This window comes from Trachypithecus francoisi, unplaced genomic scaffold, assembly GCF_009764315.1.
Source record: "Trachypithecus francoisi isolate TF-2019V2 unplaced genomic scaffold, Tfra_2.0 Lachesis_group13, whole genome shotgun sequence".
In the NCBI taxonomy this organism is placed as follows: Eukaryota; Metazoa; Chordata; class Mammalia; order Primates; family Cercopithecidae; genus Trachypithecus; species Trachypithecus francoisi.
Window position 1 is genome coordinate 46,074,002 of NW_022681458.1, and position 27,937 is coordinate 46,101,938.

The window sequence follows — 27,937 nt, forward strand, 5'->3', positions numbered from 1 at the left end:
GGGTGCGAGCGACAGTACCCAGCCTGATCAATTTAGTACTTACTACCTGTGTGTGATCTACTTAATTCATTTCACTAAAACCAAAACCAACAACCAGAAAACAACCAACCAACCAACAACCAAAAAAAAAAAAAAAAAAAAAACACCTATTTTTACTCTAGGGAGTATTTTTTTAAAGGAAAATGAAGACCAAATGAAAGAATGAGAAGTTAATATGTGTATCACAATTCTTTCTTTTATACCCGTGTGTGCACACATGTGCACATGCACACAAATACACACAATATGCTAATAACGACAGGAAAAAGATACTATAAGTTGCTTAGCAAGGTTTTAAAGCAAGCTTTTTCAATGTTCCAGATTGCTAGTCTGAAGGTAAATAAGGTAGAAACCAAAAGATTAATCACTAAAACCCTCATCCTGGATAACATGCTTTAAGTAAATTTAATGTGAAAATCTATTCAATAAATGTATACACAGTTTCCTAACTTCATAAAGGACTTCATTTTTTAAACGTTTCATTACAGGACTACTTTAAATGGTTGAAATCAGTTTTACTTATAGCCTCAATCATATAAACACAGCTGATATTTATAAAATGACTGAACGGCTTTATCAAACTTTATATTGACCACAACGTAGGTAGTCAAGTATCAATTTAGTTTCCTTCTGTGATTCAGTAATGGCACACACAGAGTAACAGAGAAGCAATGAGACTCTGTGCATAGTGAAGATAGATCAGCCTAGGAGTCAAAGATGTTAGAGATCCGACTGCCATGTATTAGCTATGAGTCCTTGAGCAAGTCCCTTAACCACTTTAAATCTTATTACTACTTATAAAGTGGGACTGTTAATTTCTGTTCTATTTTGTAGTAACTATAAGAACCGAATAAAATTATGTACATATTTTTAGTAAAATATGTTAATTTTCCTACATTATTTGCAATATTTAAATGTTATTTAAGTGCAAGCTATTAATAATAATATAAATTGAGTTCTGTCCCTACTTCTCATATATCCATTAAATGTAGTATTTTGTATACAGTACAGAACCAGGAATCAGAAACCTGTCTCTAGTTCATCCCAGTCGTGCCACTGTTTTCTCTCTGCAAAACAGGGGAAATAATACCTACACTTATCCACCAAATAAATGAATGTATATGAAACTGCTTTGTAAAGCAACTAAATATATTAACCTAAGGTATTACCATTATTAGATGCAGTATTATGTATCTTTCACTTAAATTACAAAAAGTATGGTGGTGGGGGAGGATTCTCTGTTGTGACTCTTTTGAAAGAATGCTAACAAAAGATTACAAGAGCACGTGCATCATTAGCACATCCAAGACCTGCTCTAGATTACAGGACGCACCCAATTCACTAGGATCTGAGCAGAAGTTGGAAAGACTCACCACACCTTACCAGTTTCACTGACATTAGAAAATTCTTCAAGGGATAAAAAGTATTGTAGTAATGAGTTCTCAGCAGGGACCACAAAATCCTCTTACAGCTTCATGGCTTGCTTTTTCATCCCCCTACTTCACCAGCTATCTAATCTACTGGAAATCATATTCACAGTTTGGAATGCCACTGCAACTCTTCCAATAAATAAATAAAAGCACAATTCAGGCAACCCAGGCTTTCCACTGAGATTCATTCATACAAAAAGTTAAGTGCATGCTAATTGAGCTTGGGTATTATCTCAGTTCTCCTGTTTCACTAACTTAAGAGAGAATAAAAACATTTATACCTTAAGATATCAAATCAATCAATACATCATATCTACCTTTACTGTATTCTATACATTCATGTACAAATCTACATTTTCTCATCAAATGTCAAAACAACTACCTGCATTTCTGCTTTTCAACCTTTCATTACAGGGAACCCGGTACCATATTGGAGAAAGCTATCTGTAATATTGCTACCTCTGTAAATGGTAAATTTTAGTAAATGCAGTAGTTGGGATGTCTTTTGAAGCTACTGTTTATGATTTTAGTTACATGCATCATGAAGCAGACTTACTGTGCTAACCAGCCAGGTGAATGGCTCACACCTGTAATTCCAGCACTTTGGGAGACTGAAGCAGGCATATGGCTTGAGTCCAGGAATTTGAGACCAGCCTGAGCAACATGGCCAAACCCCATCTCTACAGAAAATGTTTTAAAAATTAGCCAGGTGTGGTAGCCCATGCTTGCAGTCCCAGCTACCTGGCTCAGGTAGGAGGATTACTTGAGCCCGGGAGGTCAAAGCTGCAGTGAGCTGGGATCGTACCACAGTACTCCAGCCTGGCAACAGCTTGGTTCTCTTTCCACTCATCACTGACAGTTGTCTTTATTCTAAAAATAGCTACTGCTGCACTACCTCAAATCTTTATTATTCCATGCATTCTCACCCTTCCCTTTTTCAGTGTCTTGTCACTGTGATAAATCCTTGATTTTATACCAGCTTGCCATTGTAAAAACTGACAGCTAAAATGATCCTTCTTTTCCATGAGGTCAGGGGGAAAAAGTAATCAGAGAATCTCCAAGTCAATCTTTCTATAACATTGACATTTTTTATGTTTCTGACAACACAGAGGCTACTTATTCCCCAGCATGGGAGCTATCTGTCCAATTAATTTTTTTAAACTACATAAAATTATTGAACATACAGTCTTGACCACATTCTCCCTTCTTACACAGCTACATTCAGAAACACAAGAGTTGGGGTCTTTTGATACATGCATATTAAATAAAAGGACAAAAAAAAATCAAGCTAATCATTGCCAGAAAAAACAAAGTTGTGCAGGAAAGTAGTCGTTTATTACAATGGCACATTGTATAAAATACATTTATAGCATAAAAATGTAACACCAAATACTGTTCTAAACCAAAATTACAATGAAAATTGTACTGAGAAACTGGAGTACAGGGAATAGGAAGGTATGCAGAGAAGTGAAAAGAGCACTAAAATCATTCTTCATTAAATAGATAATGGTTGGAACTGAAAATCAGCTGCAAGTAATGAACATGTTATCTGGAGACACGGTAATGAATAGCAAAATAATCAACTAAAGGAACTAAGGTGTTCCTTATCTCTCTAAGTAGAACATGAAAGGAGCAGACAAGGGACAGATTTTTCCCCCCAAGAAACTTCACACAACTATTTGATTCTTTAAACTATATTCATGTGTAACTTTGAAAAAAATCTAAAAGTTGGCAATTACAAATTATAGTTGACAAACCAATAAAATAACGTCACATGTAGAAGAAAATGAATTCTAGCTTTAAGATTTTCACAAGTATTTGTCTGTGGGCTTTTATTTTTAAATATTTATTTTTTGAGGCAGGTATCCACTTTGTTGCCCAGGCTGTAGTGCAGCGGTGCAATGATAGCTCAGTAAAGTCTCAAATTCCTGGGCTGAAGCCATCCTCCCACTTTAGCCTCCCACACAGCTGGAACTATAAGCACACACCACCACACTCGGCTAATTTTATTTTTTTGACTGAGTCTCACTCTGTCGCCCAGGCTGGAGTATAACGGCGCGATCTCGGCTGGCTGCAACCTCCATCTCCCAGGTTCCAGCAATTCTCCTGCCTCAGTCTCCCAAGTAGCTGGGATTACAGGCGCCTGCTACCACACCCAGCTAATTTTTTATCTTTTTTAATAGAGATGGGGTTTCGCCATGTTGGCCAGGCTAGTCTCAAACTCCTGACCTCAGGTGATCCACCCCCTTCAGCCTCCCAAAGTGCTGGGATTATAGGTGTGAGCCACCGTGCCTGACCTCACACCCGGCTAGTATTTTTTGTAGAGATGCTAGCTTCCCTATGTTGCCCAGGATGGTCTCGAACTCTTGGCCTTAAGTAATCCTCTCACTCCGGCTTTCCAAAGTGCTGGGATTACAGGTGTGAGCCACTGCGCCCAGCCTGTTTGCAGTTTTAAACACAATATGCAAACATTTTAATTCCTATTTGTACTATTATCTTTCGAATGAATTCCAAGATATGGGGAAAAACTATAAAAATTTTAACACTTTTCAGGTTTTGTCATATTCCAAATTGATTTCTAGAGAAATTAAGCTTGGTTATACTGCCACCAGCAGTATGATTATAGCACTCTCATTCGCATTACTATAAATTTTTAAATAAATAAAAGGTCTTACCTTATTTTTAATTTATATTTTTAAAGCTATTCCTGATGTCTCAATGTTTTCCAACATATGTGAGTTTTACATAACATGATTCAGTCACTTTTCTGCAAAAACCCTTCAGTTCTATCATGTTCCTTTTTATTTTGATCATGATGTTTTCCCTTTCATGTATAGATGTCTTCATGTACATGCAATGAAACTTATTAAGGTTTTTGCAATTTCTTCTATGACTGCTGCTAAATTTTAAGTTTTTTCTCCCCACATTTTAGTGTATATTTTCTTTTTTTAAAAAAAAGAAAAGCTATAATTAAAAATAACACAACTCCTAAAGAACTAAAACCCCTAACGTCCATTTCTTTTTTAGGAAAAAGAAAAATGTCAGTTGCACTGACATCCAACACTTTCACACACATATCAGTTAACTAAAAAACTTTAAGTACTTGTGTTAAGGCAAAAATCTTCAGAGAAAAAGATTTAAGAATTTGTTTCAGAAATTATATATTCCATGAAATTATATTTACAGTAAATTTAAAGAACATTTTTTAAAACATATTTCAGTGATTTAACTTTAGCATACCTTTCTGATTTTCAATTTTTAACTGGCATAATTAGTTGCTCAAAAATAAATTTTATATATACACTGTACTACTTTCATAGGATGTTATATACATTCAATTATTCACTTTATTAGGAAAAAACGGAATGGAAAGAAGAGGGAAAGGGCTGAAAAACTAATTGTTGGGCACTATGCTCAGTACCTGGGTGACAGGATCACTCACGTCCCAAACTTCAGCAGCTCACAATATACCCGGGTAACAAACCTGTACATGTACCCTCTGAATCTAAAATAAAAGTTGGAAAAAGAAAAAAGAAAAAAACTAGCCTATTCTAATTTAAAACCCAAATCTTTTTTGTTTTAATATACAATTTACTTCTTATTTCTCTTGTTTCATAACTTCTATATTCTTGACACACCATAAAACCAAAATCTTAAAAACAGTATATTCCAAACATTAAAAAATTATGAAGTCAGGTGATATGCTTTTCTAAAAAAGGTCCATGGGACTAGAAAACATGATCTCACAGGCTTCTAATGTATATACACATAGAATACATGCTGTATGTTATACGATCTCATTATTACATGTTAATTTTCTTATATTGTTTTATTAATCTCATTTTATAATGTAATAACACATCATGTATTACTTCATTTATATTAATAAAGTATATAAATCAATCTTTCCCTAGCCCCTTTCATCAAGAAGCTATGTTCCTCTGTAACACAGTGAAAATATATTTCTTCATATATATTTTGTGAAGCAAAATAATGTAAGGAGTCATCTTCAGTAGAAGTGCACTGAGTTAATATACCAAAATATTTGTTCACAAGCCTGTTAAGCATGCATGCAGTTTTGAACTGCTTTATGAGGGGAGTGAAAAGAGAGGACGGAAAGGGGAAGGGAAAGACGACATGAGACACAGGCAGCATAAAAATATATCCATTTCCTGCTCAGTGTTACAAGGAAGACACAATCAGCTTTTCAATTAGAAAAGGTAAACTGTGAGAGAGCTACATAAGCAGTACAAACAGTGTGACAGTTATGTGGTAACCCACAGTTGAAGGCCAAGGGCTTCACATTCCTTTTCCGACTTCAAGCGTAATAAAGCATAATTCCCTCCATAGAGGAAAACTGGAAAGGGGAAAGAGACAAAAAGCTTCCATACTACCTAGGTAAAGAACACCTGAGAATTCACATTACCTATGAATTGATCATTTGACTGAACATTTTTCTACTATTTTACCACAAACGCATCTATAGACAATACACATATGAATAAGCAAGTTTTGTTCCAACAATTTACAGAAACAGGGCTATTTGGCCCATAGTTTGCTGACCCGAATTTAATTTACATATTTTTGTAAAAAAAAAAAAAATATGAATCCAGCAATTATAGGGGAAATCACTATTTTAAAACTCAAAAATTCAAATATATAAAAGCAAATTTAGAAAAAAGTCTAGAGGTGGGAAGGCAAGACATATCTGAAATTGTTTGTTTTTATTTATAGATATTAAAGCAGTAGCATAGGCTGGGCACGGTGGCTTATGCCTGTAATCCCAGCACTTCAAGAGGCCAAGGCAGGTAGTTCACTTGAGTCTAAGAGTTTGAGACCAGCCTGGACAACATGGTGAAACTCTGTCTCTACAAAAAAAAAAAAAAAAATACAAAAAATTAGCTAGGCATGGTGGCAACATGCTCCTGTATTCCCAGCTACTAGGAAGGCTGAAGTAGGAGGATGACCTGAGCCCAGGAGGTCAGGGCTGCAGTGAGCTCTGATCTCACCACTGCGTTCCAGCCTAGGGAACAGACATACAGTCTCAAAAAAAAAAAAAAAAAAAAAAGCAACACCACAGTAGGATACATATCTTTGTGATCTTCTTACTATACTAAAAGTGATTGAGGTTTTTCTTCTTCCTTTATTTAATGAAAATCTAAAACCTAAAGTGATCACTGATTAAATCTTAATTATAGAGGATTAAAATTAACCTCCATTCACAGTTCTCATAACAATACTTCCCATCTTACAAAAGTACATAATGATATTAATAAGGATACATCCTACAACATTTTTGCTTTTCTAATCCCTAAAAGTCTTAATGGGATGGGTAGTCCCCCAAAGCAGAGTATATAAAAGGGTAAAATTGATTAGAAATATTAATACAAGAATATTATCTGATATCTCCCTTTCAGCAGTATCTAAAAATGAGTAATTATAAAATATGATTAGAAAAGTAGGTAATGACAAAATATTTACTTCTAGATTGTGAAAACACCTGAACAAGATTTTAGATTTTGTCCTTATACTTGTATAAGCCTGCAAACCTGTATCACCAGTAGCATCCTATTCTAACACCTTTTAATGTAAAAAAATCTACCAGTAAAAATCTATTAAATATCCATTCCTTGCATCTGGCAATCCAAAAATACCCTTATGTTCTGACAGAAAAATAGTATTCGACATAGAATTACTGATGTGATACAACGAATTGTGTCCTGTTTTAACATGTCTGAACATTGTATGTGGTCTCCTAAGCAGTCAATTTGGAAATAATTTAGTATTACTGGCTGGGCACAGTGGCTCATGCCTGTAATCCCAGCACTTTGGGAGGCCAAGATGGGAGGACTGCCTGAGCCCAAGAATTTGTGACCAGCCTGGACAACATGGCAAGGCCCTCGTCTCTATTTAAATAAATACATGCTATTATTTTAAAATGTAATTTTGGTTCTATATTTCTTCATACCTACTAAATATACTTTTAAGTATTCCAATAATTTTTTATTGAGAATATGTTTGGGTATTTCAGAAAAAGCTAAAAATTATCCTGTGGCCTACCCATAGAACTTAAAGAGGATAATAAAAAGAGAGTTTGATATACTGATATTGCAATGATCTGAATAAAACCTAAAACCTTAGAGTTTGCACTGACTATAGAAAATCCTTTCTGTAGATTTTGTAGAATGTCATGTGTTCATTGCCTTTGTGTAGTGGTATATTGTGGTATATATCTGCGTGTAAACTGAATACTTGGATTTCATTACAGCATTCATATAAAATATTAATGATATAAAAAAGGAAATCTTGTGGCTATTAAGAGGTCCTTGAAACTAGTTTTTAAGAATTATTCTATAAAAGTCATAGTACGAAATAAATTCAAATTTTAAAAAAAGTTCACAATGTAAATTTAACACTTTCAAACTTTATTATTAGTACAGTCAAAGCAATACAAAGTTATACGGAACTAAATTAATCTAGAAAGTAGATTTTTATATCATGCAAGATAAGGAGAAGCCCAGATTAAATAAATAAAATTGCTGTTATTTACATGGCTAACTTCCTGCTTTGAAAACAATCCCATACATAAATTTCTTTTTTGGAGCAAGGTAACTTCGTGATTGTTCTATCTCTACCCAAAATTCACCCCCATTTGGAAAACTGGGGGCTAAAAGCAATCAGAATTAAGCAGTTAAAAAACACTTATGTCCATCTTATTAGCAACACTAACTAGACGGAGGAAATTTTAAAATAGACCAAATTTATAACACTAAGTAAATCTAATTGTAATTTAAACATTATCTTATTTTAGGAAAAGGTGAAGGGAATCAAACGCTAGGGGGCAGCATCAAACTGTTGTGGGTTAGGCTGGGCAGCCTTGCAAACTTTAAGCTTTAGGGTATTTTTAATGAGAACTACACTTACATGAAAGATGAATTAATAAAACTTCTGTTATAAAGGAAAAAACTAGTTTTGTTTTGATTGCCTACATTTCTCTTCCATTTTCCATTGTGTACTTACTTTTGCAACTATGACTGGTGAGTATCACTTTAAAATGCACTAGTAATAACGTCCTTCTGATACAAAACTCATGATATTTCCAATACTGCGGTAAGCACTATATAAATACAAGCTGACATTTTTAGCCTAACCATAATGGTGAATTTAAGTTTTGATTCACTCAATTAGCATTTTAAACAAAAGAGCATGACAAGCTCTGCATATTCATGTGTCATAAGCAGTATGTGACAAAAAAACTGCAGTATGTACTCCCTCAAGAAATTTAGTTTGGCAGGGAAAACAAGATGCACAGGTTATGATAAATGAGAAAATGGAAGAGAAGCAGAAATAAACCCATGAGTATTATATATAAGCAACAGAGCAAAAACAACAGGATAACTGTATCCACCGCCCACCCCCCTCCAAGGCCCAGTAGAGACCATCAAAGCTCATTCTGGAGGTAATCAAGGAGCGGGTGGAGGAAGAAAAAGAACACATTGCTTCAACCACTAATGAAAGAACTGAAACGTCTGGATGTAGAAAAAAGGTAAAATCAATTCACTATCATCTTCAGCCTTTTGATTATCTCATTTAATGGTCACAGTTAAGTCTGTGAGTAGGGTTTTTGTACTTGAAGTTCAAATAGAAAATTAAGATTAGCAACTTCCTCAAGGTAAGCCAACTAATTAATAGATCAAGGTTTTGAACCTTTAAAATTTAACTCCAAAGCCCTAAATTTTTTCCAGTATTGGTCAGCACTGAGGGTACAAGGGTTGGGTGAACAGAATATTAACAAGGTAAATTTCTCTAATCAGAAACAAATGATCATCCCAGATGCTGAATTATCCTTGCTATAATACTACATCCTATCTTCTCCAAAAATCACTTTTGAAAAAAGGCACAACCCCTAGATAGTACTTGCATACTACACTTGAGGCCTACTCAAAGTACTTCAAATCAGGTGCTCAAAAAAAAGGGAAGGACCGTGTTAGCTTTTAAGCGGTTAGAATTTAAATTGGTAACAGTAAGAACTAGTATAGGTTATCATGCAATATATTATTGATGTCATTTCCTATGAGGTCTTCCCTAACCACTCCTTTTAAAGTAGCACCAAAGTCATTCTTGCACAGGGGTTCTTATCCAGGGGTCTATGTACAGAACGCAGAATGTTTGTGAATGTCAGGGAAAAAAAAAGATTAAAAAAAAATTTACTTATCTCTTCAGTTACGAATGCAGGCAAAAATTACAGCGATGTGAAATACCTGATAGGAATTTTAGATTACATTTAAGCTAAACTCTTTAAAGATCATTTACAGTCCTCGCTAATGCTTTACTTATAGATGTCATATTTAGTATCTTCATTTCATTACAACTGGTTTCTGTTGCAATTCTATGTATTTCATACATTTAAAACCATCATTCTGTGGTTCATCACACAAAAAAGTTAAAAATCCCTACCAGCACATCATTGTTTTACTTTCTTCACAGCACTTATCATTGATATTATGTATCTGTTTCCAGTAAGGAGCCACTGGAGTAACCAGTGCCTGTAGAATGTGCGTTGTCTGGCATGGATCCCCAAGATCTAGAAAAAGTAACTGACTCATATTAAGGTTCTCAAATATTTGTACAATAGAGTCCTAATATAAAACAATACACAGGAGTCTCGAGTTGAGGCTTTCAATTGCATACTAAGTTAGAAGGAACTAAATTCTACATCTCCAGCTTTTCCATTACTTGCTTGTTCTTAATTATGTACAATTTAGATACATATCGAAAAAGAAAACACAAAGGAAATGTAAATCTATTACATTCTAGTTTTGCTCCAAAAATGACTCAGTTCCAATGTAAAATTAGAGGACTTAACAGCAAAAAGTATAAATAAAAGTTTTTTTTAAAAAACCAGTATAACCTACCATCCTTTTTGCTTTTTTCTAACATGTGTTTTGTGTCACTCATTTAGAATAGGTACTCGAGAGAACGACCCTTCCAACGGAGGGCTTCAGATTCTGCAGTGATATTTCTTCCTCGTGCCAGATCCTTAGTACAGCCCATGTGGACAAGCTCCCACGTGAACATTTCTTTACAGAAGCCACAGGAAGACCTTGAACGTCATGTCGCTCGCGCCCTGGCAAGGCCCCCCGCCCTTCTTAGCTGGGGCGTTCGGGGGACCCCAAGAGAGGCAAGGAGTTCAGCAGATTTCCAGACCCAGAGAGGCCGTGCGCGAAGGTTCCTCTACACGCTCCCCCTGCCGCGCCCCACATCGCTCTCCACCTAAGGGCTTTCCGGAACAAAGCCGAGTGGCCGCGCCACCTCCGGCCCACCCGGCCTGTCCCACCGACCCGGCCCCACCCTTGCCCTCAGCTCCAGGGACCCCCAACAGGCCGAGATCTTCACTACCCCGCGCTCCGCCTCGGCTTTTCGGTTGGTCCGGGAGAAAACTAGTAGGAGCAGAGGCGCCGCCGCCCGTTAGCCTCGGTCCGGAACAGCGGCGCCGCGGCTCCATCCCGGGGTCCCCTGGCCCTATTATACACCAGAGAGAACGACTGGACAGGAAGAAACCGGGTCGCTTGGTCGCCAAGCCCCCGAAGACCTGCCTACAGATCCCCGAAGCCTCGCCCGCCCGCGCCGGCGACGCCATCCGCCGCCGGCGCGCAGCCCCCTAACCGCCGCCGCCCGCCCAGCGGTCACTCCCCAACCCCGGGCGCGGCCCGCGAGGCTCAGCCAACCTCCACAGGAGGGTGAGGGGGGCGCGAGGCTCCGCACGCGGAGTGGACGCCGCCGGCTCCCGATCCCGCGGCCCGCAGCAGCCCAGACAGCACACGAGGAGCCGAGGCGCCCAACACGCTGCCCAACACGCGCTCTGCTTCGGCTCGCAGCCGCCGACTGCAGCAGCTGCGGGAACCCCAGCGCCCGCATCCCCAAGGGACCCAGCCCCGACTCCCCGGTTCTGTTCTCCCTTTCTACCCCCACGCCGTCCCGGGACTCGCAGTCTCCGCCGCGCACGGGGCCGGTTCTGGGGGAGGGAATGTAAACAAATCGGGGTTTTATAGTTACCTCACACTCGAGTGCCGTGTGCATCTCCTCTCCGCTCGGTACCAAACCCCGGCTGCACCAAATCGTGTATTCACCAAAGCCGACTGCGCTAACTGCGTCGCAGAAACCTGCGAGTCAGACACCCTGCTACGCTAGCGGCGTACAAGGGCCACTCAGCTCCCTGCGCAGCCGCACCCCGTCCGCCTATGGGTGCTACGCTATGGGCGTACACGTGCCACCTAGCTATTCACTTCGGATAACGCCAGTTGCGTAAAGGAGCCGCACTACTCACGGATTCCGCATGGATCGTCCGAGCAATAGGAAATTCAAGTATACGCAAACTGCGGAGTTCCGTGGCTCCCCGCTAGTTTTGTTCCAAGAAAGAACGCCGCGGGGGAGTTGGGGGGCAGCTTCTTAACGCATGCGTGAAGCGCCCTTTATCATTCGCCTTTTCTCCTGGCTTTAGAATGTCGGTTGCTGAGGCCTTGGGCAAGTCGGATGACTAATGGAAGCTCTAAACCCAAATGCTGTAGCCAAAAAGCTTCAGAGTGAGCATCTGGAATGTTCATCTGTATACGAGTTAAACATTTACGTTAAGTTAATCCCGCCCCCTTTGTTAAAGAAACCTTTTCAATCTCTTAGGGCAACAGCGAACTTTATTTAGTGCTAAGTGCGAGGTGTTTTGCCTAGCTCCCCCTCCCACCCATTTAATTCTAGACCACACTTACTGCGGGTCTTCCAAGCCTGAAAGAAAAAGTTGAGTCCTGAGAACATGTCACGCATTTAGACAAATTCTCGAGGCTTTTGGTAACTTTCCAAAGTCTTCACCCCTCTACGACTCAATTGATTGATTATTTCTTAACACTCTATGAGAAAAAAATCCCGATCTGGCCAAGCAGTTCCATGGACTTGTGCCTACACCGTGCTCATTCTTGCCCTTTGCTCACACCATACCTCTCGTCTAAATTGTCTCCTCCCCTCTTAAGCAACCACCAACCCACATTTTCTTAAAAGGTGACTGTGGACATCTTTTGCTTCATTACTCTGCTTCCTGGCTCTGAATCCACATGTTGAGGCTTATCTGCATTCCGCCTGGGGTGCCTGGGTTTCTATATCCAACCAGAATCTACTTAATAGAGCGAGTTATGGGGGTGTCTTACTAGTATCGAGTAGAGAACATGAAACCATGAACAGCAGTAATCGCAGGCTTCACTATGTGTCAAGTACTCCCCAAGTGTTTTACATATATATAAATGTAATCCCCATAATACGGTGAGGTGGGAAACTGAGGCACACAAATCTTTAACTTGCCTGATATCACAGAGCAGGTAGAGAAAAGAGTTGTGATTTCCAAACCCATTCAGTATGGACGGCTAGGTAGTCCCGCTAACCTGCATATTATACCTTCATGAAAGAAGGTTATTTTTTGTTTGTATCTCTACAAAAAACATCAAAACAACGAAAATCGTGCTTAATAAATGCCTACTGGTTGCCATGCGTAGTTCAGAACACTGAACTACTCATATGCCCCTTTCCTTGTTTGGAAAGCCAGGGCATGAACCTCACTTCTGCTTACAAAGGGAGAAGTGCTGAGGTGTGGAGGAAAGAGATTAAGCCTGAGTCCTAGTTTCAAGTCTCACCATTGCCACTAAATGTGAGACAATGGCTGTGGTCCTCAGATTCATTGATAGATTAAGGGGATTGTTTTAAATATATTCTAAGGTTCATCCTAGAACTAAAGTCCTTAAAGTTCATAAAATCATGATAGTACATCCTTTGTGTGAAAAGTATAAGAAGCTTCCAAATTAGCTTGATATTTTTTGACTCATAATTATTTTATTGAGCACATTATTATCGACACCGTTAAAGCATACATAACCTTTCTTTCAAATATCAATAAGATATATCGGCCGGGCGCGGTGGCTCAAGCCTGTAATCCCAGCACTTTGGGAGGCCGAGACGGGCGGATCACGAGGTCAGGAGATCGAGACCATCCTGGCTAATACGGTGAAACCCCGTCTCTACTAAAAATACAAAAACTAGCCGGGCGAGGTGGCGGGCGCCTGTAGTCCCAGCTACTTGGAGGCTGAGGCAGGAGAATGGCGGAAACCCAGGAGGCGGAGCTTGCAGTGAGCTGAGATCTGGCCACTGCACTCCAGTCCGGCGACAGAGCAAGACTCCGCCTCAAAAAAAAAAAAAAAAAAAAAAAAAAAAAAAAAAATAAGATATATCACTTGCATTCCTTATATTTTAGGGCACCTACACTGCTTTTTTAGTTATGGATATACAAGGATAATGTTCAGCTGGTACACACAAGTACGGCTGAACCAACTAATCAAATACTGAAATACTTCCGTGCAAGTTGGTTCACAGCTGCAACTCTGAGTGGTATACCCCCATGCTTCTCACCCCTATGCCAGTCCTTCCTCTCAAGATTCCCCAGACCTCCACATTTTAGGAACTAGTGGGTTAATACCTGGCTAACATAGAGCCCTTAGGACCCAGCTCTTATTAGTCACTCCCGTTTTAATTGGTTGGTGCCTATTCTTTACTAATTGTTACACATTTTAAATATCATCCCTATAGAAAACTATGTGGTGAGCAACTTGAAAATAGATACTGTTTCCTAACATGTTTTAAACTCACCCAAACATGTATATACCTTCAAGTGTATACCCACTGATCCGGGCAGATTTTCAAGCAAAATTATCAGATAGAATAAATGATTAATCTGCATACTAGCATATTACTTTTCCTACTGAGAAAAGGAATCTCAGAAAATGACTTGCAGGCTTACCCAAAATCACCTGCTGAGTCAAATAATGGACACTACAGCAACAATATCACTATATGAATTTCATTTTATTTTTACCAGTTTTATATACAAGTAATATGTTAGGGTAAAGAATTTCTAATATGTTAGAATCATAAAACTTTATCAAAGTGTAAGACATTTTCTTTTTCCAGTCACCTCACTTGATTCATAAAGAGGCTCATCTGAACTATAAAAATAGTATAAATGATTTTCAGTACTGGGGGGAAAGTGCGGTACTGAATTATGTGTAAATGGTTTACCTTTCATTGTTTAGCTTATTCATACTGCTTCAGCCACAATATTAGTTCACATATGTAAAATTTCAAATGTGACAGTCTACGTTTGTGAGACATGATATAGTAAATCCAAGGGTCTTTTTGCCCCTCAGAGGATTTGAAAAGAACCAACTATTAATACAAAAGAGGAAATAAGAAACATACTTCATACCCCAATCTTTAGCAGTGGCTAAAGAAAGTCCATGTCATAAACCTGGGTTTCCCTCTTACAGAGGAGAAAATAGTCATCATACGAACAAAATTAAGTCTTTAATGAAATCTATGAAGAACATGACTAATTCTAAGAAATCAGGCCTTTCAAACTCACTTGTTCTTTCTGTGATTCAAGATTAGTAATAACCAATGATAAAGACCCCTTCTTAAATTCATCTCCAGTTTAAACTATTACTTTTACATGGCCAAAAAGTTTACTTTAGACAAAGCTATGCCTAGAGAGGCTGTGAACCAAAAATAGAATTTTAAGCCTCCCAACTAACGGAATGGTCACCTCTTCTTTGCCAAAGGCATTCCAAAGTCAGCCTGAAACACTAGGACCGGGCATGATGGGAATGGATGGGTTGGACATGCCTCATTATATTCTCCTCACTTTAAAATTCAGGCACAGGCTGGGTGTGGTGGCTCACGCCTGTAATCCCAGCACTTATGGTGGCCAAGGCAGGTGGATCACCTGAGGTCAGTAGTTTAAGAACAGCTGGCCAACATGGCAAAACCCCATCTCTACTCAAAATACAAAAATTAGCCAGGTGTGGTGGTGGACACCTGTAATCCCAGCTACACGGGAGGCTGAGGCAGGGAGACTCGCTTGAACCCAGGAGGCAGAGGTTGCAGTAAGCCAAGACTGCGCCACTGCACTCCAGCCTGGGCAACAGAGGAAGACTCCATCTCAAAAAAAAATTCACGCACAGATGACCAGCATTAACAAGAAAAGAGACCTTAGAACTGAGGAAAGAGATTGTAGCAATAAGATACCAACTTGACAGACAGCAGGCTCTGAAAGAATTCAAAGTATTTTTCTCCAAAATATATTTCTTTGACATGTTTTGAAATGGCCTTGCAAAACTGTCTCTTGTGGGGAGCATCTACATTCTGTAGAGCAGCAGTCCCCAACTTTTTTGGCACCAGAGACTGGTTTCCTGGAAGACAGTTTTTCCACAGATGGGGGTGGGTGGGGATGGTTTTGGGATGAAACTGTTCCACCTCAGATTATCAAGCATTAGTTAGATTCTCATAAGGACTGCACAACCTAGATCCCTCACATACACAGTTCACAATAGGGTTTGCACTCCTATGAGAATCTAATGCCACCGTTGATCTGACAGGAGGTGGAACTCAGGCAGTAATGCTCACTGCCTGACACTCTCCTCCTGCTTTGTGGCCCCGTTCCTAACAGGCCATGACCCCTTCTGTAGAGAATCTCCTTCCCTTTCCAAGTCTCTTCCCTGATCCAGGAGAGAATTAACTAAGAGTCTGGCATCTTTTAAAGTCTGATAGGAAACATTTACAATTTATTCTCTCTGAAGCCTGCTACCTGGAGGCTTCATCTACATAGTAAGAACCTTGGTCTCCATAACCCATTATCCATTTTTAAAAATATTCTTTTTTTTTTTCTTTTCTTAAGATGAAGGCCGGGCGCGGTGGCTCAAGCCTGTAATCCCAGCACTTTGGGAGGCCGAGACGGGCGGATCATGAGGTCAGGAGATCGAGACCAACCTGGCTAACACGGTGAAACCCCGTCTCTACTAAAAATACAAAAACTAGCCGGGCGAGGTGGCGGGCGCCTGTAGTCCCAGCTACTCAGGAGGCTGAGGCAGGAGAATGGCGTAAACCCGGGAGGCGGAGCTTGCAGTGAGCTGAGATCTGGCCACTGCACTCCAGTCCGGGCGACAGAGCGAGACTCCACCTCAAAAAAAAAAAAAAAAAAAAAAAAAAGATGAGTCTCACTGTTGCCCAGGCCGGAGTGCAGTGGCGAGATCTCGGCTCACTGCAACCTCTGCCTTCCCAGGCTCAGGTGATTTTCCTGCCTCCGCCTCCGGAGTAGCTGTGATTACAGGCACCCACCACCACTCCCAGCTAGTTTTTGTATTTTTGGGGAGAGACAGGTTTTTTCCATGTTGGCCAGGCTGTTTTCAAACTCTTGACCTCAGGTGATCCACCTGCCTCGGCCTCCCAAAGTGCTGGCATTACAAGTATGAGCCACCATGCCTGGGCTAAACTTTATTTCTTTTCTGACTGCTTATCCCCAAGTTCTACATGGCCCCTTATCTTAACCCAAACACTTCCTCCTATTGATTCCAGGTCTTTAGATAAACTATTTCAACCAACTGCCAATCAGAAAATTTTCAAATCCACCTATGACCTGGAACCTGCTCCTGCTTCCAGTTGTCCCACTTTTCTGGGCCAAACCAATGTACATCGTACATGTATTATGTCTTATGTGTCCCTAAAATGTATAAAACCAAGCTGTTGCTCAACTACCACCTTGGGCACATATTCTAAGGATTTCCTGGCGTTATGTGACAGGCCATTGGTCACTCATGTTTGGCTCAGAAAAAATATCTTCAAACAACTTACAGAATTTGACTCTTTTCATTGATGAAGAAATTAGTCAGGAGTACGAGGAAGACTAAATTATATTGCTATATCAGTGTGGTGGGGTGTGGGGATATTAAGTACCAGAACAGGTATTAAGATTTGGAAAAGGGGGCCATGCACAGTGGCTCACACCTGTAATCCCAGCACTTTGGGAGGCCAAAGCAGGTAGATCACTTGAGGTCAGGAGTTCAAGACCAGCCTGGCCACCATGATGAAAACCCATCTCTACTAAAAATGCAAAAATTAGCTGGATATGGTGGCATGTGCCTGTAATCCCAGCTACTTGGGAGGCTGAAGAAGGAGAATTGCTTGATCCTGGGAGGTGAAGGTTGCAGTGAGCCGAGATCACGCCCCTGCTTTCCAGCCTGGGTGACATGGCAAGACTCTGTCTCAAAAAAAAAAAAAAAAAAAAAAGATTTGGGAAAGGAAGATGTCAGCAACATGTAGGTAAAATTCCAAACTGAGGCCTCAAAATGAATAGCTACTATTCATTTTTAGAGACTATTTCAGCCTGGGGATTGAAGCTCCAGCTCTAAAACTGATGCCAGAGAAATTTAAAGGATACAAATTATTTCCATTATTCAAGACCTGTGGCACTGTGTAACATCTAACACCGCAAACACACTGTCAGAATGGGGAAGTTGGACCCATGCCGTAGTCTTTTTCTGATCCCTGAGAAATTATGGCTCTACCATCTCATTTTTTGCAGACTCTGAAGACTAAGGTAGGATAAATGGGCCTTGAGAAGTTCATGTGAGTTCTCACTAGAGGAGCACAGCTGCCCTTATACTCCTTTCTAAATTAAAAAAAAAAATTAAAAACTTTTTTTGAGACAGGGTCTCATTCTGTCTCCCAGGCTAGAGTGCAGTGGTGCAATCACAGCTCACTGCACGCTCAACCTCCCAGGCTCAAGCAAAATCCTCCTACCTCCCACCTCCCTCGCCTTCCCCACCCACAGTAGCTGGGTTTTTTTGTTTTTTTTTTTTTTAACTCCTTTCTAAAGAGCAAAAATTGCATATCTGAGAAGGCCATCCTCTTCCACAGACCCCACCATTTTGAGATGGGCACACTAAGGCAGGGAGAAATAAGCCAATACAACTCTGGTGAGGGACAAACTTGTCTGATGCACCTGAGATCATTCTGAATTGGTAGGCTTATGCAATAAAACTGAGTTTCAGGCTATCTGCAGAGACAAAAATAGATTGGAGAAATGAAACGATTGACACAAAAATTTAAGCAACTTCTCACCCAGGGGAGAAAAATTAACTTTTTTATGATTTGCCTACATGATCCTAACCTTAGAATAATCAGAACCCTTAGTTTAGAGGTTTGTATTGCCATGGCAATACAAACAAAAGGTGTTTAGCATTAGGCATCTCTCCTGGAGAACAGACAATAACAGAGAAGCTTAAAGATTCTGATTGACTATGGCAAGTCCTTTCAAAAATGCAAATGAGACCAGGCTCAAGAGAAAGGGAAATACCTACTCAGAAGAATGAACAAAAGCAAAAAACTCAGAGCGAAAGCCAGACTAACACGCTGACCACACATTTGCCCACGTCATAGTGCCATGAAGACTTCTCACCCTAAACCTAATTTTTTTTGAGACAGAGTCTCACTCTGTCACCCAGGCTGGAGTGCAGTGGAGCGATCTCGGCTCACTACAAGCTCTGCCTCCCGGGTTCTTGCCATTCTCCTGCCTCGGCCTCCCAAGTAGCTGGGACTACAGGTGCCCACCACCACCCCCGGCTAATTTTTTGTATTTTTAGTGTACTTGCCAATTCCTACAATCCCACAGTTAGCATTTCATCCCTGGGCCTTGAAACCAAAAGGACTCTGAGGGAAATTGCTACAGTTGTATTACCTATTTATACCTCTGTGGGAATATATTTTCTTTAGGTCTTTTCTAAAGAGGAAGTTCTAAGAAAAGAGAAAACATAGTTGTCTAGATTCTCGAGGGTAGTGTGGTGCAAAGGGAAAGAAGAAAAACTGTAGACAAATTGCTAACTTCTTAATCTTGCTTCCAGGCAAGCTCATTCACTCACAGAATAGTAAGATGAAGAAAAACAGTAGGTGTGGTAGGTAGACATTTTAGGTCGTTTGCAACTCTACCGGCACAGCAGAAATTGACTTTTCAAAACATAACTCCTACTCCAAAGTAATTAGAAAAAAGTGACATAAATATCCACATGAATATGGCAAACTTCAAAAGTATTTGTGGGTGATTACACTTCAATTTAAGGAAAATTGTCAATGTGGAAATAAATGAATTAACAGTAAGTTGCCATGTAATTTTTTTTTTAAAAGGCTCATTTGTTAAACTGGTTGAAATTAATACATCCATTTTAAAATTCATTTTAAAATGTCATCACATGGATCAAATTTCAAATTTTGCCTAAGGCTTTAATTAATGAGACCAATTTCACACCTGACATTTATGAAGATCATCAAGTACATCTTCTAAAATCAAGACACCCGTGTTCTGTCTTAGCAAATACTGCTTACCTTTATTTGACGGCAACAATGCAGCAAAATTCTAAATATTAGGGAAGGCAAGAAATGAATTGTCAAAACAAGAATAGTTTGTAGGGATTTCTGAATTTTTCTTGTACTATTTCTAGGTAAAGCTTGGATTATATTTTGTATTTCATACAATAAGCCACTTTCACATTCTTTTTTTTTTTTTTTGAGACGGAGTCTCGCTCTGCTGCCCAGGCTGAAGTGCAGTGGCCGGATCTCAGCTCACTGCAAGCTCCGCCTCCCGGGTTCATGCCATTCTCCTGCCTCAGCCTCCTGAGTAGCTGGGACTACAGGCGCCCGCCACCTCGCCCGGCTAATTTTTTGTATTTTTTAGTAGAGACGGGGTTTCACCATGTTAGCCAGGACGGTCTCGATCTCCTGACCTCGTGATCCGCCCGTCTCGGCCTCCCAAAGTGCTGGGATTACAGGCTTGAGCCACCGCGCCCGGCCGCCACTTTCACATTCTTCATAGAATCCCATCTTTTCTTTCCAGCAAACATCTTTTTGTTGTTATTGTCATTCTTTTTTTGGTGTGTTTTTTCAAGACACGTCTTTAGAGAAGATTTGGAAACTTCCTAATGTTTCATGAGAAGTGCTTCTGGCAGTGCCCAGTAGTTAGCGACCCATCATGCTTGGCTTTTTCTTTCTCAAAGATGATCTCACCTACAGCCTCCAACGATTTCATCACACCCAAGTTTCATTTTAATTACAATGACGGTTGCTTTCTCTAAGCATTTATGTTTTACAATCTTCCTTCCCACCCTAACCACATGAAGCTGCATTATTTAAAATGTGCCAGGCACCATTTAAATGCTCTAAATGGAACTCATGTAATTCTACAATAACCCTCTGAGGTGGATATTACTGTGTCCATTTCACAGATGAAGAAAACTGAGATGGTTACATAAAATATGCCAGAGCCAGGATCCGAGGCTGGCTCTAGAGGCTCTGTTCTTAACTCTTACATTATCCAACCTATTTTTATTTATATCTTTTTGAGATAGGATCTAGCTCTGTTGCCCAGGCTGGAGTACAGTGTCACTGTCTTAGCTCACTGCAGCCTCACACTCCCAAATTCAAGTGATCCTCCCACCTCAACTGGGACCACAGGCATGCGCCACCATGCCTGGATAATTTTTGAATTTTTTGTAGAGACAGAGTTTCATCATGTTGCCCAGGCTGGTCTTGAACTCCTGGGCTCAAGCAATTGGCTGACCTCCATCTCCCAAAGTGTTGGAATTACAGGTATAAGCCACCATGTCTGGCTATTTCTTTTTTAAATTGCCAGCATTTTCAGAGGAAGTGATATAGATGTTCTTGCAAAAATAGCGACCTGTGCACAGTCTTCATATAAGAAGCCAGATAAGGGTCGGATTCAGTGGCTCACCTGTAATTCCAGCATAGGCGGAGGCCAAGATGGGAGGATCCCTTGAGCCCAGGAGTTCAAGATCAGTCTGGACAACACAACGAGACCTCTTCTCTACAAAAAATTTGTTTTAAAAATTAGATGGGCATGGTGTCACACACCTGTGGTCCCACTACTCGGGAGGGTGAAGCAAGAGGATCACTGGAGCCCAGGAGGTGGAGGCTGCAGGGAGCCATGATTGTGTGACTGCATTCCAGCCTGGGTGACCGAGTGGGACCCTGCCTCAGTAAATTAATTAATTAAATGAAATCCATTTGGAGGATTAAAGGTACATTTATTGTTCAGTCTTTAGATTTATATGACTCTACATCCTCTGCAAGTCTACCTTGGAAAAAGAGACACATAAATATTAAGGGATATATCTTTAAGCAAAAGTTTGTGCTTCTCAGTTAATAGGGTTGCTTTAAAAAATAGAAAAGTTTGTGCTTTTATTGTGTGCAAGCCACTCTGTTAAGGAGCCGATACAAGGGTGAACAAAATGAGAGGCTGACCCTTAAGTTGCTTGCAGTCTTGTGGTGGTGGTGGTGGATGGTAATTAAAGAGATAATTACAGTATCGCGTGGCAAGTGCTATGTTACATATAGGTATAGCTTGCAACGGCAGCAAAGGCCAAAGTTTGGGGATACACTCAGGCTTCCCAAAGGAAGTCACATCTGAAGTCTGACTTACGAATGAATAGTAAAGTCAGATCAAAGGCTGGGGAAAGAGCAAACAAGCAGATGAATGAGATGAGTGAATGCCTGGTTTTCAGCTTGGGGAAGTGAAACACACAATCTTGTGTGTTTTGGGCATGGGGAGTTGGGAGAGATGAGACAGGACTGGTAAGGAAGGCCTTTGTGTATCACATTAAGGAGTCTGAAAGAGTCTGAATGCTACCCTGAGGGCAATAAGGGCCACTGAAGAATTTTCAGTAGGCAAGTGACGTGATCATAGGCAAGAAGGGAAATCATATTATCATACGACTAGTGTGGTAGGCAGAATAATGCCTCCCCCATAAAGACATCCTTGTGCTAATCCCTGGATCCTATGAACATGTAGATTACATGGCAAAGGGTACAAAGGCTGGAAATGGAATTAAGGTTGCTAACCAACTGACCTCGAAATGAACAAACTAGTTTCAATTATCCAAATGGGCCCAACTTAATCATAAGAGACTCTAAAAATGGAAGAGGGAAGAAGGGGAGAGTCAGAGGAAGACAGGATTAAGGAAGAGAAATGATGCTCAGAGAGATACAATGTTGCTGAGTAAAGGGAGCCACAAGGTAAGGTAGAGGTCCCCCAACCTTTTTGGTACCAGGGACTGGTCTCGTATAAGCCACTTTTTCCACAGATGGCAGGGGGATGATTTCAGGATGAAACTGCTCCACCTGAGATGATCAGGCATTAGATTCTTATAAGCAGTGTACAACCTAGATCCCTCACAGGCACTGTTCACAATAGGGTTCGTGCTCCCTTGAGAACTGAATGCTGCTGCTTATCTGATAGGAGGCAAAGCTCAGGAGGTAATGCTCCCTCACCCTCCGCTCACCTCCTGCTGTGCAGCAGTGTTCCTAAAAGACCCTACAGGCCTTACTGAGTCTGTAGGGGATTGGTGGTGGGGGGAGTGGGGTGGGGAGAGGGGGGCAGGGGGTGGGGACCCCCGAACTAAGGAATGTGGGTAGCCTCTAAAGCTAGAAAAACAGGAAATGGATTCCTCCTTAGAGCCTCCAGAAGAAACATGGCCCTGCTGACACGCTGGTTTTGGCTCAGTGAAATTTATGTCAGACCTACAGAGCTGCATGATAACAAATTTGTATTGTTTGAAGCCACTAAATACGTGGTAATGTGTTACAGCAGCAATAGGAAACTAAAACAATTAGGAAGCTGTGATAGGGACAACCCATGTGAGAAGTGACAGTGGATAAAGAGAAATTGCTGAATTGGAGAAGTTTCAAGAAGACAGAATTGCTGGGCACATCAGGGTATGCTTAAGTAAATAAAAAATAATAAATAAAAAGAATTGTTGAGTATGCTGGCTCACGTCTGTAATCCCAACACTTTGAGAGGCTGAGGTGGGTGGATCGCTTGAGCCCAGGAGTTCAAGACCAGCCTGGGCAACAAGGAGAAATCTATCTCTACAAAAAACTCAAAAATTAGCCAGGCGTGGTGGTGCACACTTGTAGTCCCAGCTACTCAGGAACTGAGGTGGGAAGATTGCTTGAGCCTGGGAGGTCAAGGCTGCAGTGAGCTGTGACTGTGCCACTGCACTCCAGCCTTTTTTTTTTTTTCTTTTTTTTTTTTGAGACAAAGTGAGACCCCATCTCAAAAACAAACAAAGAAAAAAAGATAGAATCAAATCTGAACGCCAGCTCTTCTAAATTATTACCTGTGGCTTTAATGTGAAGATTAAGCTTCATTTTCAATACCTGTAGAATGTTCGGTACTTTGCAAGATATTGTTTCTTTTAATTTTTATTTTTTTGATCAAGGTAATACATTCACATTAGCTTTGGAATTCAAATAGAAATACATGCTACAACATGAATTAACCTTAAAAACACTATGCTAAGTGAAATAAGCCAGACACAAAAACACAGATATTATATGATTTCACTTCTATGAGGTACTTGGAATAGGAAAATTTAGAGAGACAAGAAAGTAGAATAGAGGTTGCCAGAGGGTTGGGTGGAAAGAAAGAGGGAATGGGACGTTAATGTTTAATTGGTAGTGTTTCTATTTGGAATAATGAAAGTAAAAAATCAAGCACTGCAATAAATACAAATTAAACAAATATACTATCTAATGTTTATAATGTTCAATGAATTGAACCATGTTATAGTACATAAATGATTTCATAAACCTAGAATTTTTCAATGTAATTTTAAGAATATGTTTCCAGAATTAGTTTGTAATATTCTCCCTATATTTTAAATACGAATTTCAAATACAAACAGTAGCTTTGTAGCTGGAACAGTTTTGAGATTACCAAAATGTATAGGCAATGACATTAGTCAGTATGATGCTGTTGTACCTCTGCCCAGAACTCATTTTTTTTTTTAATAGTTAGATGGCCGGGTGCGGTGGCTCACGCCTGTAATCCCAGCACTTTGGGAGGCTGAGGCTGGAAGATCACCTGAGATTGGGCGTTCGAGACCAGCCTGGCCAACATGGAGAAACCCCGTCTTTATTAAAAATACAAAATTAGCCGGGCGTGGTGGCACTTGCCTGTAAACCCAGCTACTAGGGAGACTGAGGCAGGAGACTCGCTTGAACCTGGGAAGTGGAGGTTGTGGTGAGCCGAGATCATGCCATTGCACTCCAGCCCGGGCAACAAGAGTGAAACTCTGTCTCAAAATAAATACATAAATAAATAAATAAAGTAGTTAGATGGGTCATGGGTGAGCAACTGGGCAAACCTTGAACATAATGCAAATGTGATTTTCTTTCGTTTTCCCTTTTTTTTTTTTTTTAGGATGTCTCTCTGTTACCCAGGCTGGAGTGTAGTGGCGCGATAAAGCTCAGTGCAGCCATGACCTCCTGGGGCAAGTGATCCTTCCATCTCAGCCTCCTGAATAGCTGGGACTACAGGTGAGAGCCACCACACGCAGCTATTTTTTCAAATTTTTACTTGAGGGGCTGGTGGCTCATGCCTGTAATCCCAACACTTTGGGAGGCCGAAGCAGGCGGATCACAAGGTCAGGAGTTCAAGACCAGCCTGACCAACATGGTGAAACCCTATCTCTACTGAAAATACAAAAATTAGCCAGGCGTGGTGGCGCATGCCTGTAATCCCAGATACTCAGGAAGCTGAGGCAGGAGAATCACTTGAACCTGGGAGGCAGAGGTTGCAGTGAGCCGAGATCGTGCCACTGCACTCCAGCTTGGGCAACAGAGCGGGACTCCGCCTCAAAAAAAATTTTTTTGTTTTAATTGAGACAGGCTGTTGCTATGTTGTTCAGGCTGGTACTGAACTCCCGAGTTCAAGCAATCCTCCCACTTCAGCCTCCCAAAGTGCTGGGATCACAGGCGTGAGCCACCAAACCAAGACACAAATGTGATTTTCAAATTAATTGGCTCCATTCCAAAACAAATCCGTCCTCTTTGGAGGAAATTAAAAAAAAAACTAATTTACATTTAACCTAATTAAATGTTCAACTCTGTTTAGAACTGAAGCGCTAATACTCCTATTTATATCTCCTTTTATTTGTTTTGATACTTTGTAGCACTCCACATTCATACTGAAAGCAAAATACATCTTTTAAATATTTACTGCATATGTGCGATATCTAAGCTAGTACTCAACAATGTATGGTGTTGACAGTGTTAGTTAACAATGTTACAAAGTTAACAAGTTTGGTGGCTGATAATCAGCCAATTCTAGATTAACCACGTAATGGGGATGATGTTGAGTAGAAAGGAGGAAACAACAAATACAAAACTACTGTAACAATGAAGTTCTGACAACCTCTTATTTAGCAGAGATACATCAACTTATTTGTGGGCTACCCATGGTGATGGGTATTCATGATGGCAGAATTTTACCAGTTTGGGGCTAATTTGTAGATTATTGGGCAGTAGAGGAGAGGTAAGAAGGAGACTGAGAAATTCAAGTTCAAGGTTTCAGTTTCTCCTCCTTTCTCACCTCCCTCATCCAACCCCAAACTACTGCAGCTTGGCACTTCTTTCAAGCCATCAGTAATCAGCTATAGTTATTCTGCAAAATGGTTTATCCATTCGGTTACTAGTAGAAGTGACAGTATGACTGGAGATCATTTGACTGATTTAAATATATAAGCAAATTATTTAATAAGTATGTTTATGAAGCAGAGACAGAGATTCTATGGTTTCACAGTATTGACTCAACCTACACAATAGAAATGAAATAAGATGAACACTGTGAAAGACGGCCACACATCCCTTAGCATTTCCTAAGTGAACATCCTTGTATGCACTCTGCCTTCTCTCTCCTCCTTTTCTCTGCCAAGAAGACTTTTCTACACTAACTTGACCCACTTGTTCAACTCACCTATTGCAGTTGGGCTTCCTTCCATTCCTACTAGTTCATCCAAATTGCCACCCAATGGCCTTAGTTACTAAATCCAATTGTCACTTTCAACTGGTCTTCTATTTAATTTTTCTGTTACTTTGAGGCAGTGACTTCCTCCAAATCCTCAAGGAATTTGATAAATTTGGTGGTCTGGTGAGATGACATCCCCAGGACAGACACTTTGAACAGCAGGCAAAGAATAGTGCTTTTTTCCCATGCTGATTGTCCCACCAAGTAAGGTACCTACCTAGTTGTCCCACCTTCAGTCTTGTTCCCTTTAAATAAGAATCTGCCACTCCTCTCTACTTTGATAGCAGACAGGATTCTTGGTTTCTCATTAACCTCTCTAATGGCTCATTTCCTAACTTCTTCAACGGCTTTTGTTCTCTAAGCTTCCAAACATGCAGGCAATCTCCTTCTGGGTTCTCTTATGTATTATTCTACACTAGTGTGTGTAAAGGAGTGTTTTAAGCACCACTTGCATCAGTTCCTAGGGGCTGTTATTAAAAATGCAGTTTCTAGTCCTCTCCCAACAACTACTGAACCAGTAACTTGGGGATAGAGACCAAAAATCCGCATTTTAAATCAGCTCCCAGGTACTTTTTGTTTTTAATTCAGGTATGAGAAATACTGTTTAATCTACTCATCCTGGGTAATTTTATCCAATCCCAGGGCTTCGGTTACTGTCTGTATACTGGTGACATCGATTTCTCTGTTTCACATGCAAACATTACACTCAGATAATTTAAAATGTCCCAAGCAGAACACATTGTTTCTCAATCCTGCCATTCTTCCTCTTGTTTCCCCCACTTCTTAAAATGGTTCTGCTGTGTTCCTCAGGGGTTTGACGGAGAAAGCAGAAGTGAGGGGGCATTCCTGTCTTCTCAACACACTTTCAATCCTTACAGATCCTCTTACAATTACAATTCTCTTACAATTCTGTTATAGATTCTTTACAATTCTTACAGATTCCTTGTGTCCAGACTTCTACTTCTCACCACACCCAAGTTACTCCGCTGGTTAAGGTCACTATCATCTATGGCCTAGTTGGCTTTTGATCAAGTCCACCTATAATCCATTCTCTACCGTGAAAGTTAGTCATCACTAATTTGATCAGATCCTCCCATGCGTAGACCTTTCACAGATTCCCATAACCCTCGGGTTAAACAATTTCGCTGACAAACAATATCTGCCCTAATCTGCTCCCATATTATCTCTGCAGATTAATTGCTCGTGACTTCACACTACAACTATACTATCAGGCCAGGCACAGTGGCTGTAATCCCAGCACTTTGAGAGGCCAAGGCAGGTGGATCATCTGAGGTCAGGAGTTCAAAAACCAGCCTGGTCAACATGGTGAAAACCCGTCTCTACTAAAAATACAAACATTAGCCAGGTGTGGTGGTGCACATCTGTAATCTCAGCTACTTGGGAGGCTGAGACAGGAGAATCGCTTGAACCTGGGATATGGAGGCTGCAGTGAGCAGAGATTGCACCACTGCACTCCAGCCTGGGCAAGACTCCCAGAGCGAGACTCCATCTCAAAAAAAAAAAAGAACTATGCTATCTAATGTGGTAGCCACTAGTCACATGTAGCTATTGAGCATATGAAATCTGGCTAGTCTACATTGACATGTGATACAAGTATAAAACATATGTTGGATTTCTAAAACTTAGTACAAAGAATATAAAAAGTCCCATTAATAATTCTTCATATTGATTACATGCTAAGATTTTAAGTACATTGGGCTAAACAAGA

General features: G+C 40.4%; 2 protein-coding genes across 5 annotated transcripts in view; both read right to left on the reverse strand.

Annotated features, from left to right (window-relative positions):
* SLC39A10 (solute carrier family 39 member 10) overlaps positions 1 to 27,937 on the reverse strand; it is a 173,614-nt gene that overhangs the window by 77,228 nt on the left and 68,449 nt on the right. The window contains exon 1 of one of the 4 annotated variants that reach the window (XM_033230792.1): positions 10,385 to 10,513. The exons of 1 other annotated variant lie outside the window; for it this stretch is intronic. In XM_033230792.1, coding sequence (XP_033086683.1) covers positions 10,385 to 10,427 — 43 coding nt within the window. In that variant the 5' untranslated portion in view covers positions 10,428 to 10,513. Of the gene's footprint in view, positions 1 to 10,384; positions 10,514 to 11,525; positions 11,754 to 11,796; positions 12,063 to 27,937 lie in introns of those variants that run through there. 2 more of the 4 variants (XM_033230794.1, XM_033230793.1) reach the window with 2 other exon arrangements.
* Positions 7,874 to 12,287, reverse strand: LOC117094178. Its single transcript, XM_033229400.1, has 2 exons — positions 12,233 to 12,287; positions 7,874 to 11,632 (listed from the first exon to the last, which is right to left on the reverse strand). The coding sequence occupies exons 1-2, from the start codon at positions 12,285 to 12,287 to the stop codon at positions 10,995 to 10,997; spliced, it is 693 nt and encodes a 230-aa protein (XP_033085291.1). The 3' UTR covers positions 7,874 to 10,994.

Coding starts and splice junctions, on each gene's coding strand:
- LOC117094178 (XM_033229400.1), bottom strand. CDS start 12,287: ATGCGTGACATGTTCTCAGGACTCAACTTTTTCTTTCAGGCTTGGAAG. Junction 11,633..12,232: donor TCAGGCTTGGAAGACCCGCA/GTAAGTGTGGTC, acceptor TCTGACTCGCAG/GTTTCTGCGACGCAGTTAGC.